Source organism: Oryctolagus cuniculus, chromosome 16 (genome assembly GCF_964237555.1).
Source record: "Oryctolagus cuniculus chromosome 16, mOryCun1.1, whole genome shotgun sequence".
In the NCBI taxonomy this organism is placed as follows: Eukaryota; Metazoa; Chordata; class Mammalia; order Lagomorpha; family Leporidae; genus Oryctolagus; species Oryctolagus cuniculus.
In genome coordinates this window covers 6074906-6091290 of record NC_091447.1, presented here as the reverse complement: position 1 = coordinate 6091290, position 16385 = coordinate 6074906, and the positions used below count along the sequence as shown (strand labels likewise).

General features: G+C 39.2%; 1 protein-coding gene across 16 annotated transcripts in view; it reads left to right on the top strand.

Annotated features, from left to right (window-relative positions):
- The window catches only part of DGKB (diacylglycerol kinase beta), a 773939-nt gene that overhangs the window by 335298 nt on the left and 422256 nt on the right, over positions 1-16385 (top strand). For all 16 annotated transcript variants that reach the window (XR_011382945.1, XM_051832536.2, XM_070059385.1 and 13 more), the window contains 3 exons: positions 1413-1498; positions 5052-5141; positions 12288-12448. Coding sequence is in view for 15 of the 16 variants with exons in the window: in XM_051832536.2 (XP_051688496.2) it covers positions 1413-1498; positions 5052-5141; positions 12288-12448 (337 nt within the window). In the remaining variant the exon portion in view is untranslated. The remainder of the gene's footprint in view (positions 1-1412; positions 1499-5051; positions 5142-12287; positions 12449-16385) is intronic.

Below are 16385 nucleotides of genomic sequence, written 5' to 3'. Positions count from 1 at the left end.
CACTGCTTTTCACTCGGTATTAAAGAAATACTACAGAGTTGTTTGTTTGTACTGTTGGGGTTGCAGAGAAATCGACACACACTCAGCAGTGAAAGGCTTCAGAGTGATTTGCTGGTGCAGAACATTTTCCCCCCAGCAGCCTTCAGAATCACCTGCTCACACACGTGTGTCTCAGACTGTTAACCACAGCACTTTTTTTTTTTTTTGGTGATAGCAAAATGCAAGGAATAGTTTAAAAGTCCATGGAGACAAATGATCTATCTATTCTTGCACAACACTCATTCATACATCAGGATGTGACACTGGAATGTCATGCTGTGACATGATGGGGCACATAGCATTTGTGACATGCTGATACAGAAGGAGCTCTCAGACACACGTTAGGCAAAGAAAGAACACCAGTAAATGAAATGTACAGCACGATCCCATTCATGCTGAAAGTGGATGAGTAATAAGGATTTACATATCCACATCCGTATATATAAATATACAGGAAACTGATTCCGATAGTGTCATATTAACTTTGTGAACAGTCGCTGTCTCTGGGGGATGCAAGGGAAAGAAATTTCTAAAGTTTCTGTCTTGTTCCAGTTCTTCTGTTGCAATCCGATAGCATATATGACTGTCAAACTGGCTGCATTACCTACTGCTGTGACTATTCCCAGGGTAGCTGAGTTAATGAGTTTGCAACGGGAAGCAGCAGGTGTTTTCTATAGCTGACCCAGCAATTAAGCTTGAACATTCAGGGGCGGAAAACCCGGTTTAACAGGTCAGAGTGCAAGGTGATGTTGGGCTCCTATTTGCGGGATTCTAAGTCCGAAGGAAATACTGAAGCATTTGGCTATCCTCCGTGAGTGGCAGGCATCTAACAATTTGAGCCATCACCTGCTGCCTCCAAGGGTACATCTTATTAGAAAGCTGGAATCAGAAGCAGAACCCAGGCACTCGGATAAAGGGTGCAAACATTGTAAGTAGCATCTTAGCTGCTGCAGCAAATACCTGCCCCTCAGAACAATTTTTGATTGACAAGAATTATTACATGAAATAGTGGATAAGGGTACAAAAAATTTTGAAATTCAAACGTAGTTTTTTGAGATAGGCATTTTACATGAACTTTTTGAAGGATATGAACTACACATTATATCTGGGAGCATATCTTATCGAAAAGTATAATAATTTATCAGTTTTTAAATTTCAGAGTTTATGAAAATATATTTGACAAAGAAGTTAGGATATATATTTACTAAATATGGAATAGGTTACTACAAATTATGGTTAAGTGATATGTAAAATATCAGTGGAGTACTTTCGTTCCTAAAATAAAAACGTATTTTCTTGGAGAAAATGCTAATAGCACAAAACTGACATAGTTTAAAATATCAACCAGGTACCATAATGTGCTTATTTTTCAGGTTAAACTTTTTCCGTGATGTTCCTGACTTCCGAGTGTTAGCCTGTGGTGGAGATGGAACTGTGGGCTGGATTTTGGATTGCATAGGTAATGAGGATGCATATTTAATGTGACTGGCGTGAGAATGGTAACATTCCGTTCTGTTTTGTGTATCCCTGTATCCAATAGCTATCTCTCCATTTCATTAATTAGCATATCTTTGTATGCAAGGACATTATTGGATAGCTAATGAGTTACACATTATTTACTAGTTCAGTTTATTTTTCTTTAGTTCAAATTTTAACTGATATACTAATTTTGCAAGTGTCTAAAAGTCTTTCCTTTCTAATCCATTTCTCATTGAAGTTGGTAATTCTTGAGAGATGTTTTTGGATCAGGCTCTAGACAATCTGCTTGTTTCTTTGTACCAAAGCTATCTTAGCACTTCTGATGAAGTCTATGCCAGGTAGATGTACTTACTTTATTTTTATTTTTTTAAACTTTTATTTAATAAATATAAATTTCCAAAGTACAGCTTTTGGATTACAGTGGCTTTTTCCTCCCATAACTTCCCTCCCACCCGCAACCCTCCCATCTCCCGCTCCCTCTCCCATCCCATTCACATCAAGATTCATTTTTAATTCTCTTTATATACAGGAGATCAATTTAGTATATATTAAGTAAAGTTTTCATCAGTTTGCACTCACACAGAAACACAAAGTGTATAGTACTGTTTGAGTACTAGTTATAGCATTAATTCACATTGAACAACACATTAAGGACAGCAATTCTACATGGGGAGAAAGTGCACAGTGACTCCTGTTGTTGATTTAACAATTGACACTCTTGTTTATGGCGTCAGTAATCTCCCTAGGCTCTTGTCATGAGCTGCCAAGGCTATGGAAGCCTTTTGAGTTCGCCAATTCCCATCTTAATTTAGACAAGGTCATAGTCAAAGTGGAAGTTCTCTCCTCTCTTCAGAGAAAGGTACCTCCTTCTTTGATGGCCCGTTCTTTCCACTGGGATCTCACTCACAGAGATCTTTCATTTAGTTTTTTTTTGTTTTGTTTTGTTTTGTTTTTTTTACCACAGTGTCTTGGCTTTCCATGCCTGAAATACTCTAACATGAACCTTAAAAACCTTATTCTCTGTGTACATTCATATAATTATCATCAGCAGTAATCATCATCATCACTGTTTTATTTATTATTTACTATCTGATAGTCCTAAATCATCTCGTGTCTTCCTTAGAACTCTGTTCCATAAATTCTAACAGTAATCCCTTTTAGCAATTTGGAATTGAAGACCTAGAGAAGCTGAGTGGCTAGACCATCATCTTAACAGCTGTGAGCTGACAGAGCTGAAATTAGAACCCACTCTTAAATCTTATCCTGTATTGTCTCTCTAGTTAAATGTAAATAGACTTGTTTTTATAAGTAAACAAAACAGTTAGATGATTAAGAGTAAAATATAATCATGCATCGTAAGAAAAATCTTGGCAAGGCTCAAAATTTGTCTGCTTTTTCAGACCTGGTTAGTTATCATAACCAATTACTAGTTGGAAAAACAGATCATGAGTTGCCTTTATGAAGAGATAAATCCAAACCAAGTGTTTATTTTTTAGATCTCATTTCAATTACTGTGTCCACCAAATCTTTGCTAAAATAGTCCCTTTCACAAAAAAGATTTAATTCAAATTTTTACTCTCTCTCTCTATAAATTTTAATGCACTCCTATTTAGTCAGTGCCAGTGAGGATATTCTACTTTTTCACACACTGGAAAACACTCCAGTGAAAAATGAATATAGGGGGGCCAGCACTGTGGCGAAGCAGGTTAAAACTCTGGCCTGAAGCATCGGCATCCCATATGGGCACCAGTTCTAGTCCCGGGTGCTGCACTTCCAATCCAGCACTTTGCTATAGGATGGGAAAGCAGTAGAAGATGGCTCAAGTCCTGGGACCCTGCACCCAGGTCGGAGACCAGGAAGAAGCTCATGGCTCCTGGCTTCAGATCGGTACAGCTCTGGACTTTGCGGCCATTTGGGGAGTGAACCAGCGGATGGAAAACCTCTCTGTCTGTCTCTACCTCTCTGTAACTCTGTCTTTCAAATAAATAAATCTTTCAAAAAATGAATATAGGTTATCAAAACTTTTGGTAAACATATAACAACTTTGACTTACTGATTTATAATAAAATAGTCACAGTGAAAACTGGTCTTTCCAAATAAAGCATTACAGTATTTATATGATCTACCCTAGAAGAAAAAAATTCAGGAATTGAAAAAGTTAGTTAGAAGTAATTTAAAAGTATCTGAGAACTTGTAAGGATTTTAGAGTGGAAATAATTTGAATTTTGCATTGCTTTGATTCCAAAAACTGAATTTTGGATTTTTTTCATTGTGGCCTGCCCCTCTGTCCTTACACATTTACACACATTGATTTTTGAAGGGGTAAGGAGGGAGGAAAAAAAAGAGGGAGAGAGTAACATACATCGTGAAATATGTATTTCATGCCTATGATAATAAAGGCATGCAACGTCAGTGTCAGAAATCTTTCTTGCTCTAAAGCGGAAGCACAGTGTGATGTAGATTTCAGTCTCACAGGAAGCCTACCAATCTCCCACGGATCCAGCTGTTCATGTGGTGTGCTCTGTGCTCTGACACAAAGCTGCACCAAAGTGCAGGACAGAACAGGGCAGTGCCAACAACTTATGCGCTTTTAGATTTCAGTGATTTTCAGCTCTGTCAATCCTTAAGGTAAAATATGCCCCATGCTGACGTTGTTTTAAATAAAGTACTTTATTTGGGAGTTAAATGGGAACTGGTTCACTCTGGTCATGTCCCTGAATGGACAATGCATCTTCAGAAAAGTTGATGGAAAATGTATACTATGAAAAACTACCCATCAATTTCAATATTTTTGCACCAAAATAATTTAATTGCATTTTTACATGATCTTTTTGAAGTATCCTTATTTCTTTCTTTTAAGATTAATTTATTTATTTGAAAGAGTTAGAGAGAGAAGGAGAGGCAGAGAGAGAGAGAGAGAGAGTTCTTCCATCTGCTGGTTCGCTCCCAAGATGGCCACAACAGCCAGAACTATGCCAATCCGAAGCCAGGAGCCAGGAGCGTCTTCCAGGTCTCCCACTCAGGTGCAGGGGCCCAAGGATTTGCGCCATCTTCTACTGCTTTCCCAGGCCATAGCAGAGAGCTGGATTGGAAGTGGAGCAGCTCAGACTCGAACTGGCACCCATATGGGATGCTGGCACTGCAGGCAGCGGGTTCACTTGCTACGCCACAGTGTCAGCCCCCCTCATGTTTTTCCATGCTGCTTAAATCTGCCTCCCTGAGGATTTTGATTCAGATTATAAGCAAGCATAAAGTACACACCTCAATTGTTAGCTGAGTAAAAATACTAAAAGGCTTTCTTAGCAAAAAATCCCTGACACCTTGTAAATAGTCTTTGTTTATGATTTATCAGTTGTTACAGATGCATGCAAAATAGGATTGTTTATGTCTCTGAAATGCAATATTTTTCAGGTTATAAGTACCTATTGGAATTTCATCATTTAATGTCATATTGCCTTTTCTTTTTCTTTGCTATTCTTCTGAGTTCAAGATTTCACTTCAATTTTTGTTTGTTTGTTTGTTTGCTTCCACAGAAAAAGCCAATGTGGTCAAGCATCCTCCAGTTGCTATCCTGCCTCTTGGCACTGGCAATGATCTGGCAAGATGCCTGCGATGGGGAGGAGGTAAAGCAGCCCCAAAACCCAGAAACACAGCACTGGACGTCCCACCCCCACAAAGAGCACATCCAGTGTTGCCTCACTGCATGATGCCTGCTGTGCAAATAACAGTATAATGGGTGCCACATGTTTGTGTTTGAACAGCAGTTTGGGGTAGGAAACAAATGGTGGACAGAAAGAGTGTAGGTGCTAGCTTTGATCTGATGCTAATTACTTGGCTTGTAGAGGAGAAGTTTCCAAATCTATTGAGTTTTTTTTTTTTTTTAGATTGATTTATTTATTTGAGAGGCAGAGTTACACGGAGAGAGAGAGAGAGAGAGAGAGAGAGAGAGAGGTCTTCCATCCGCTGATTCACTCCCCAAATGGCTGCAACGGTCAGAGCTGCACCCATCCAAAGCCAGGAGCCAGGAGCTTCTTCCAGGTCTCCCACATGGGTGTAGGGGTCCAAAGCATTTGGGCTGTCTTCCACCACTTTCCTCGGCCATAGTATAGAGCTGGATTGGAAGTGGAGCAGCTGGGACTCAAATTGGTACGCTTGTGGGTGCTGAAGGTGGAGGCTTAACCTGCTGTGCCATGGCACTGGCCCCAGAATTTTGTTTTGTTTTGTTTTGTTTTGTTTTCTTGTTTCAAAAATGAAGTCATCTTGAATAAACACCAAAGTAAGGTTCAGAATTTCAAATCACAAAAAGAGAGAAAGGTGAATGAATGACTATTTTAGGAATGAACATTAGTAATATTTGATCTTCGAGACTCACTTTATGCTAACTAGTGTGTTCTATACTTAGAATACAGAGATGAGAATGGGGGAAAAACAGATCCTTGATACTAGTGGGACATAAAGTGAATGTAAACTATAGGATTTTCTAGCAACAAATAAACAGATAGTTTGCAGTGCAAGGCACACATCATTGAGGAAATGACACAGTGGAGAAACCTAATGGCTGAGTAATGATACACCCGTATAAACGGAGACTGGATGTCACAGGCAGAAGGAACATCAGGTTCAGAGGCCCAGAGATGGCAAGGTATATGACTACTCAGGGAACTGAAAATGTAATAGGGCAGACGGAGCAGGGTCGGTGGAGAAAGGCTGTTTCAAGATGAAATCTTAAAATATTTTGTGGATTCGTTTATAGGTTATGCTTATCGGAAGATCAGTGACCAACACCAGCCTTTGCTAGATAAGGGTGGAATTGTGTGGGAAATATTTTTAGCATCTAAACTTGCTTAGAGGAGTTTGGAAAGTGTCTGATAAGGCAGTGTGCATCAGAAATCCTTGGGGAGCTTGTTAACAACATAGTGGTTTACCGCCACCCCAAATATGCTGAATGGAAATCTCTAGAGGTTGGCACCTTAGCCAGCAGCTGTCTTTTTAAACAAACTCCCTAAGTAACTCTCATTGTACCAGGGCATTAGAGAGCAATTGTCCCTCGAGTCTGTCCCAAGCTGAGTCTGTAGACAGAATTAGAGACTACAACCAAGATAGAACCTATTTGGTGTATTCAATAAGGATGTGAAAGAGTATTCTAAGACATTGTGTGACGTCTCACCATATCTAAAGAGATGAAGACATAACCATTGTTCATGAGATTCTTGGGATTAGCAGTGTTCATACACGTGTACTGATAAAAGGGAGAAGATTAGATTCTTCTGGAATGCATACTTGATATCTATAGATTAACAATGTGAAAATGTCTTTGCTTCCAAATTAGAAAATGGCTGAAATCTCAAGTTCGATGGATCAATCTGTTTTTGGCATAGTCTATTGATTCTTTTGAATCCATGTACATGATATTATTGATGAACAAAGACGAGGACTGCAGCATATGTCTATATATATATATATATGATATAAATTCCAAATTTTTGTGAAACAGAATTAAAAAATAAATTTATTTTGATGTAAAATATTTTGAAATACATGTATTTCCATATTTTTGAAAAGATTAATTAATTAATTCAAAATGCAGAGTTATAGACAGAGGGGGAAATAGAGAGTCAGAGACTCCCCAAATGACTGCAATGACTAGGACAGGGTCAGGAAGAAGCCTGAAGCTTCATTCCAGGTCTCCCACATGGGTGCAGGGGCCCAGAAACTTTCTTGGGCCATCCTCCACTGCATTCCCAGACACATTAGCAGGGAGCTGGATTGGAAGTGGACAGCTGGGACTCGAACTGCTGCCTATATGAGACGCTGGCATCGCAGACAGCAGTGTCACCTGCTACATGCTACAATGTGGGCCTCTGTAAGCATATTACTGACAAATTGTCTGTGAATGCTTCCTTAGTGTTGGCACTGTTTTAGGTGCTAGATATAATGTGAGGAATTAAGTGGCTTGCTCCAGCCCTTTGCAGATTGTATTTTCACTGAGTTCATAGTCAATACATCAATGAGCCATGAAATACGTAACTGTGAATGAGGTCACAGTAGCAAAAGAAAGAATACAAGAATCCAGGAACCACTTAGCTGCGTGGTCAAGAAGGCCTCTCCGAATAGCCAACAAGTACAGGGCCTAGAAAAGGAGAAGTGGTTTTATCAGGTGTCTGTGTGAAAGGGCAGGTGGATGGGAGGTGGGGTGGCTGGAGCAGCAGTGGGGTGCTGAGCAGTTAGTGGGAGAGGGTGTGGGGAGATTGGGAAGATAATTGGGAAGCTGATGATGCAGAAAATTGTCGTAATAAGAATTTTACTGGATGGGATTTGAAGAATAGTTTGAGTTTCAGATACATAGTAACATAATTTACAAAAGCTGATTACTTATTTTTGCATGGAAAATAAACTGGTTAGAAAACGTGAACGCAGAGAGAAATATAGGTTGCTAAATGAGAACTTCTGTTATAGGTGTCCTAGTGAGAGAACAAAGTGAGCAGACGAGGGTGTTGGTGCCATTAGGATGAGTGGATAAGCAGGAGGCTTAGAGTGATCATCCTGGCTGGTGGGCTGCCTGGGGCTGTGGGGAAAACCAGGCGCCCAAGTTGAGCAGTTGGGGAGTTGGAGAAAACGTTTGCCTGGTCATATATATATATATATATATATATATATATATATATATTATATATAAAGAGATATATAAATATGTATTATAAAATACATATGTTATAAAATAAATATATTATATAAAATATATAATATATATTATAAAATAAATTTATATATAAATATATATAAAGAAACATACTTTGGAATGGGATTATTTCTTGCTGGATATATTGCTAAACAACTATTTGTTAGATTCTTAATCAGAATTTGAAGAAAATTACAGTGCATGTCTTGTATTGGTCCTTGCACTGAACTGTTGAATTGTTTGTGCAGCATACATGTTGAGTACCTCAAGTAGTCTTATTAATTATTTTTATGCTTAAATTTTTAGAAAGAAAATACTAATAATCATTTGGCTCACTTAAGGTCAATAGATTGCACTGACTCTTTTCTACATGAATGCATTTCTGTGTTTTGGGAAGGATAACAATAAGAAAGTAGGTTCCTATGAAATTCAAAAAATATTTAATTAGCATTCCCTTTGCAATTTTCTGAAAACAATTAATCTTTCCAACAAAAAATCTGAAGATGATTGCAAGGCAAAAATTGTTTCTGTAGAGTGAGGTGGTAAGTTACAAAGATTTATATGGAGCACGCTCCTACAAATATTTGGTTTTGATTTTCTTCCCGTGATTTTCATTTGTAAACATTTCAATGACTTTTTAGGCACATTCGTGCATTGTGATAGCATCACACTATTAAAGAGAAAATAAATATTAATTATGTTTTCACTTGCTTGTCAACCTAGAATAATGAATTGTTATTCAATAATTTAAATAATATAGTATTTAATTATTTTTAAAGTCAATATAATAAAAGTAAAATAGCATAATCCTTTTCTGTAAATAAGCTTGCATACTTAGTGGACTTGCCTTTTTTTTTTTTTTTTTTTTGACAGGCAGAGTTAGAGAGAGACAAGAGAGAAAGGTCATCCTTTCCATTTGTTCACCCCCAAACTGTCCCGTAGCAGCCGGGACAGAACCGGCGCCCCAACCAGGACTAGAACCCGGGTTGCCGGTGCCGCGGGCGGAGGATAAGCCTAGTGAGCCGCGGCACAGGCCGATCATATTCTTTTTTTTGTTTTTTTTTTTTTTTTTTTTTTTTTTTTTGACAGGAAGAGTTATAGACAGTGAGAGAGAGAGAGACAGAGAGATTTTGTAATTCTGCAAATACATTTATTTATTGCCTCCTTCCATTTTTCCATGACTAGAAGAGTGATTGATCTTAGACTTTTTCATATTTAATCATAAAAACCTCTAATAATATATCCAGGGGTAAAGCTTTCAGGCCAAGTGAACCTGCAGTGATTAGTGTCCATGAATTCATTCCTATCTGGTTCTCGCCTGCTTGGTTACTGTTCCTACGTTGTTGAAGTGCTGTGTGGAACACTGCTGCTATTACCTGAGAGATAGCCGAGGGAAAGTCCAATATTTGACTTAAGGCATTATTATTTACTCATATTACTGTATGTAGCAACATGCCATATTATTTTATACAGAATCATTTATGACTGAAAACACATAATACTAGGATTTTTCTGAAACAAGAGTAGAATTTGGACAATAGGTGACTATGTTTAACTTTTATTTCATTCAATGGTGAAAATATATAACTATATATAAAATTTATATGAAGAGACTATTACTTATACTTTGTTTTGTATTATTTTTTAAAAGATTTATTTATTTGAAAGTGAGAGAGAGAGATTGGTCACCTGTTTCACTCCCCAAAAGTCCACAACACTGAGGTCTTTGACCAGTTCAAAACCAGAAGTCAACAATTCTATCTGGAATTCCTATATGGGTGACAGGAACGCAAGAACTTGGGCCATCATCTGCAGCCTTCCAGGAGCATTAGCAAGAAATTGGACTCGAAAGTGCAGATGACCAGGTTGGCTCTCTTAGACGAGATGCACGTGTCCCAGGAGGTGGCTTAGCCTGCTGCAGCATAGTGCTCCTCTATTTGTACTTCTTAAAAAAATAAAATATGAAGAAGAATCAGATGTTGATAACGAAGGTAGAAGAACTATTAAGGCAGAAGAAGGAAGGAAGGAAGGAAGGAAGGAGCAGGGAGGGAGGAAGGAAAGAGAAGGGAGGGAGTATCATAGTCTTAGAATTATATCTATGAACCACATTACGTCTTTTTATTAATATCACATTAACATGAGAATTGATGAGAATCGTGTTACAGTAATTATCATGCATTTGTTATGACTTGAGAATCTAATATATTATTAAATTCCTTCAAAAAGAGAAAAATTTAAAAAGAAACACTGGAAATATGTTTATATGATTATTTTAACCTTAAAGTTTAAACCATTCAATATCTTACCATGTACTATTATATGCCAATTACTGATATGAGTATTTTGAATTATTCTCTAATCCATTTCTCTTTTGAAATAATACTTGATTCTATGTTTATATTGATAGAATCATCATTCATTTCACCCATTGCTATATGTATTTACCAGTTCATAATTTTTTAACCTGTACAAGCTCCAAAGCAGGAGTTACTGGTTTCTGGCTGCCTCCCATCCTAGAGTTAGTGGAAAAAAGCACCTACCCTTTATTAGTGAATATAGGTGTGAGATTCTCTGTTCTTTTTTCTATTGACTCTTAGTTTTTCCAAGGATATGTGTGCTAACAGCTCTAAAGAGGACACAGGGTGTATTCCATCTCCTCGTTCAAGTAAAATTTTAAGTTAGAGGCCAAAAATTGGACACAGTAAAATAAAGCATTGAAAAGAAATTCCCACTCAAAATAATTATGTGAGGAGGGATTAAATTAGCACAATATTTTTTGAAGATTTATTTATTTAGAAGGCAGAGATAGAGAATGAAAGAACAAGATTCACATTTTATTCACTCCCCAAATACCTGCAAAAAAGCTAGGTGGAAACCAGAAACCAAGAGGTTTATAGAGGTCTCCCATGCAGGTGGCAGGAATCCAAGTTCTTGGGCCATCATTCACCGCCTTCCCAAGCACATTAGCAGGAAGCTGGACTCGAAGTATAAGAGCTGGGAATTGAACCAGGCACTCTGATATCCAGCTTAACTTGATGCATCACAATGTTTGGCTCCAGCACAGTATTTTAACTTGATGTTCTCATCATGAGTAGTATTATGTTGAGAATGTTCTGTTATATGTTTGTGGCCTTTCTATAAAAACCTTATATACATTGTCTCATTTAGACATCACAATGAACCTAAGGGAGGGACTGATGTTGAGGGAGGTAGAAAGCAAAACCAGTATGTCGCATAGCCAGGCTTCGGCTGCAATCTGAGTGATGTCATACAGTCACAGTTAAGTTTAAGACAAAGTATAGCATTAAGCAATATTTTTTTTCAGGCCATAGTAGATTCATTAAAATGTTGGAATTGTTGAGCCTTTATTCTAGAGTAGATGTGGCAAGAGGAAGCTGTAATGGGAAATTGCGAGTCCTATAACCACAGGGCAGATCACTGGTTGTATGGGGATCCTAATTTTGAGAGTCCTGTTCTGGGAGATTGTATGAGATGGGGATCTGATCTATTGTTTGGGGAAGGTGGCCTCCAAAATGAAAGGTTATCAAATTTGAAACCATCCCATGGATGTAGAGGCAAACCAGTTAAAGAGAAAGGAGGTACTGGCAGGTAGAGTGAAGAATACAAAAACACAGCTCAAATGAGTAAGACATATTGTTGGAATTGAAAGTTTTCTGTGCCTCCAGAGAGGACAGTGTGAAGGGAGTATACTCCTGGAAATGGAGAAGTCCGCAATGGCATCTTGGTTTTTTGGGGGTGGTGACTTTCTGAGATAGGATATGTAGGAGGGAGACATGGAAACAGATAACTCATTGCACTTTTCATATATAGATTTGAAGTCTCGTGTGGGCATGTGATGGAAATGTGCATGGGGCTGTTGAATAGACTGATCGCTGGCACCATAAAAGTGAAATAGAAGTTAAACTAAGAATAAAATCTTGGCATGAGTATGAGGTATGATAGGAACCTGCTTTAAATGCATTATCTAACTTCAGAGTAATATACTCACATATGCTCAAGCATGCATAAATATAGGTTTTGCTATTTGGTTATATACATATATATATTTCAAGATAAAATTTTTTGTTAGGTTATGAAGGTGAGAATCTGATGAAAATCCTGAAAGATATCGAAAGCAGCACAGAAGTGATGTTGGACAGGTGGAAGTTTGAAGTCATACCTAACGACAAAGATGAGAAGGGAGACCCAGTGCCTTACAGTATCATCAATAACTACTTTTCCATCGGCGTGGTAAGATTTACCTCTGATTTTATTTGCCTGTCCTCAAAGATCAAACTGTGAGAATATTTATTCAATGAAGATTTACTGACTGTGAATAATTCATTTTTATCGCTGCATCAGAAAAACACCTCTTTTAATGAGAATGGCCTATGGTAAGATACCAATAAGATACTCCCAAGTATAAGAAAATAAGCTACGGTTCTGTAGTAGTGAAAATCTGAAAACATTGCACTCCATCTTATCTTACTTTGACAGAGTTATGACACTGTCAGTAGGACTAAAAAATAAGCAAAAAGTCTGTGAAAATTCTTACTACTATTATGAGTTGATCTAACACCCCTAATATTTGGAAATCTTAAGATATTCCTGGATAATTCTTGGATCGAAGATGATATCTATGGAAAAAAGAAAGCTACATAGGAAAGATACTCATGTGATTCTTATATGGCACTCTGAAAGCCACACTGAGAAAAAGAAATTTATAAATTCTATTTTTAAGAAAGAAAAATCAATAAAATAACTTAATACTCATGCTAGGAAATTTGATATAATGATAATATGTGGAATCTTCAAAAAGTTCATGGAAAATGCATTTCCATGATTTTGATACTAGTTTGGGTGTTTTATAAAGGCCCATGTGTTGCAGGCTTTTTTCCCCAAAAGCCTCAGTTTTTGTTTTTAAGATGTATGTGTTATTTAGAAGTCAGAGAGAAATATATATATATATTTTATATATGTATATAAATATATATATGTATACATATATATAAATATATATATATATATTCCATGCATTGGTACACTCCCAAAATGGCTGCAACACCCAGGGATAGGCCAAGCCAAAGCCATGAGCCCAGAACTTCATTTGGGTGTCCCACCTGGATGACAGCACCCTAAAAACTTGGGCCATCTCTTACTGTTTTCCCAGGAGCATTAGTAGGGAGCTGGACCAGAAGTGGATGCTCTAGGCCTCAAACTGGCACTCCCTAATGGGGCGCAGGGATCACAGGCATTGCCTTAACACACTACCCCCTGAAAGCTTTATGTTATTGACAATAAGAAAGTTGAAACATATTCTCATGACGGTGTTTGGAAGTAAGGCACGGCCTTCAGAAAGTGAGCATGTTGGATCACTTGGTTAGATGGAGCTCCCATGGGTAGAATCATGGTTGCTTTAGAAGGAGAGGCGAAGACAGACAGCCCTATGCCCTTCTTGCCATGTGGTTCTGCCACACCTTGAGCTTCTGCCAGCAAGAATGCTGTCATCAGGGACCAAACCAATGAACCTCAAGCTGTGAGCCAAAATAATCTTCTTCCTTTCATTGCAGTAACATAAATCTTACTACTGCAGGTATATCTAAAGCTTGTGTACACGTGAATTTCAGAAACTGTTGCACCCTGTAAACTTATCTTTCAAACCCATTATTCCATGGATAACTTGGGGTTCCCTCATGGAAGCCAAGATAAAAGATTTATTAAGTAAATACTGTACTAATATATCTATTTAGTGGAAATTACAAATGCATATCAAAAATTGATCATATATTATAAACATAAGTGTCAAGGACATATATGATACTTATATACAGATATGTATAGAGATCTAGATATATATTGAAATATAGATAATGTAAACAATGAATATACCTCGAGGCAATTTTTTAATAAAGATTTATTTTATTTATTTGAAAGGCAGAGTAACAGAAGGAGAGAGAGAGAGAGAGACAAAGACAAAGAGATCTTCCTTCTGCTGTTTCACTCTCCAGATGGCCTCCTTGGCCAAGACTAGGCCATTCCAGAGATAGGGGCCCAGAACTCCATCCAGGTCACGAGTGACAGAGGTATAAGTATTTGGGCCATCTTCTACTGCTTTCCCAAGCACATTAGGAGGGAACTGGACCTGAAGCGGAGCACCTGGGAATAGAATTGCCATTCCCATTATGCCAAAACGCTGGTCCCTAGCAGCAGTTTCCTGAGAAATGCCTATTAATGCAAGCACCTAAGAAATCTGATCAAAGCAAACAGTGGAAGAATGAAATGTGACATAGCGGGTAAAGCTGCCACCTGCAGCGCTGGGATCCCATATGGGCACTGGTTCGAGTCCTGGCTGCCCCACTTCCCAGCCAGCTTTCTGCTATGGCCTGGGAAAGCAGTAGAAGATGGCCCAAGTGCTTGGGCCCCCACACCTGTGTGGGAGCTCATGGCTTCGGATTGACCCAGCTCTGGCCATTGCAACCATTTGGGGAGTGAACCAGTGGATGCAAGATCTCTCTCTCTCTCTTTTTCTCTCTCTCTGTAATTCTAGCTTTCAAACAAATAAATAAATCTTTAAGAAAAAAAGAATGGTAAAAAAGGATCAAAATGATAAGTCAGTATTTTAGGTAAAATGTGTAAGAATTTATGCATAACCTAATCAATTATTTATGCAAAGCAATACATTTTGATAAATATGTAGAAGATTCTAAATGATAATTTCTTTGTCACAGTGCAATAAAAACTGGAAATAAAAACAAACCAAGAAGACATCAAAACATGGAGAAATTTGTGGGTTTCTTATTTTTTTTTTTTATTTTTTTTTGACAGGCAGAGTGGACAGTGAGAGAGAGAGAGACAGAGAGAAAGGTCTTCCTTTGCCGTTGGTTCACCCTCCAATGGCCGCCACGGCCGGCGCGCTGCGACCGGCGCACCGCGCTGATCCGATGGCAGGAGCCAGGAGCCAGGAGCCAGGTGCTTTTCCTGGTCTCCCATGGGGTGCAGGGCCCAAGCACCTGGGCCATCCTCCACTGCACTCCCTGGCCACAGCAGAGGGCTGGCCTGGAAGAGGGGCAACCGGGACAGAATCCGGCGCCCCGACCGGGACTAGAACCCGGTGTGCCGGCGCCGCTAGGCGGAGGATTAGCCTAGTGAGCCGCGGCGCTGGCCGGGTTTCTTAAACAAAAGGATCTATTTATTTATTTCAAAGTTAGAGAGACAGAGTGGGAAAGACAGAAATATATTCAATCCACTGGTTCACTTCCCAGGCTGAAGCCAGCAACCAGAAACTCCATCTGGGTCACCCATGTGAGTGACAAGGACACAAATACTTGGGCCTTCTACTGCTGCTTTCCTAGGTGCATTAGCAGGAACCTGGACCAGAAGCAGAGCAGCTGAGACCACTCTAATCAGATTGCACAAGCTGCAGCTTAACCCACTGAGACACAATGCTAGCCCCCAAACTTGAGGGTTTCAAGTGAGCATTAGTCTAAATAATTTTTTGGTGAAATTGAAATAAAAACTGAAATGGAGGCTGGCGCAGTGGCACAGTAGGTTAATCTTCCGCCTGCAGCACCAGCATCCCGTATGGGCGTCAGTTCTAGCCCCGGCTGCTCCTGTTACAATCAAGCTCTCTGCTATGGCCTGGGAAAGCAGTAGAAGACGGCTCAAGTCCTTGGGCCCCTGAACCCATGTGGGAGACCAGGAAGAGACACCTGGCTCCTGGCTTTGGATCGGCACAGCTCTGGCCGTTGCGGCCATTTGGGGAGTGAATCCACTGACAGAACTTTCTCTCTGTCTCTCCCTCTCACTGTCTGTAACTCTACCTCTCAAATAAATAAATAAAATATTAAAAAAAAAAACAATGGAAATGGTATTAGTTAGCAGTTTACATATGTATCCAGAGTTTGTATACAAACCAATAGGGGGCCGGCGCCATGGCTCACTAGGCTAATCCTCCACCTGCAGCGCCAGCATTCTGGGTTCTAGTCCCAGTTGGGGCGCTGGTTCTGTCCCAGTTGCTCCTCTTCCAGTCCAGCTCTCTGCTGTGGCCCGGGAAGGCAGTGGAGGATGGGCCAAGTGCTTGGGCCCTGCACCCGCATGGGAGACCAGAAGGAAACACCTGGCTCCTGGCTTCGGACCGGAATAGCGTCCATTTAGGGGGTGAACCAACAGAAGGAAGACCTTTCTCTCT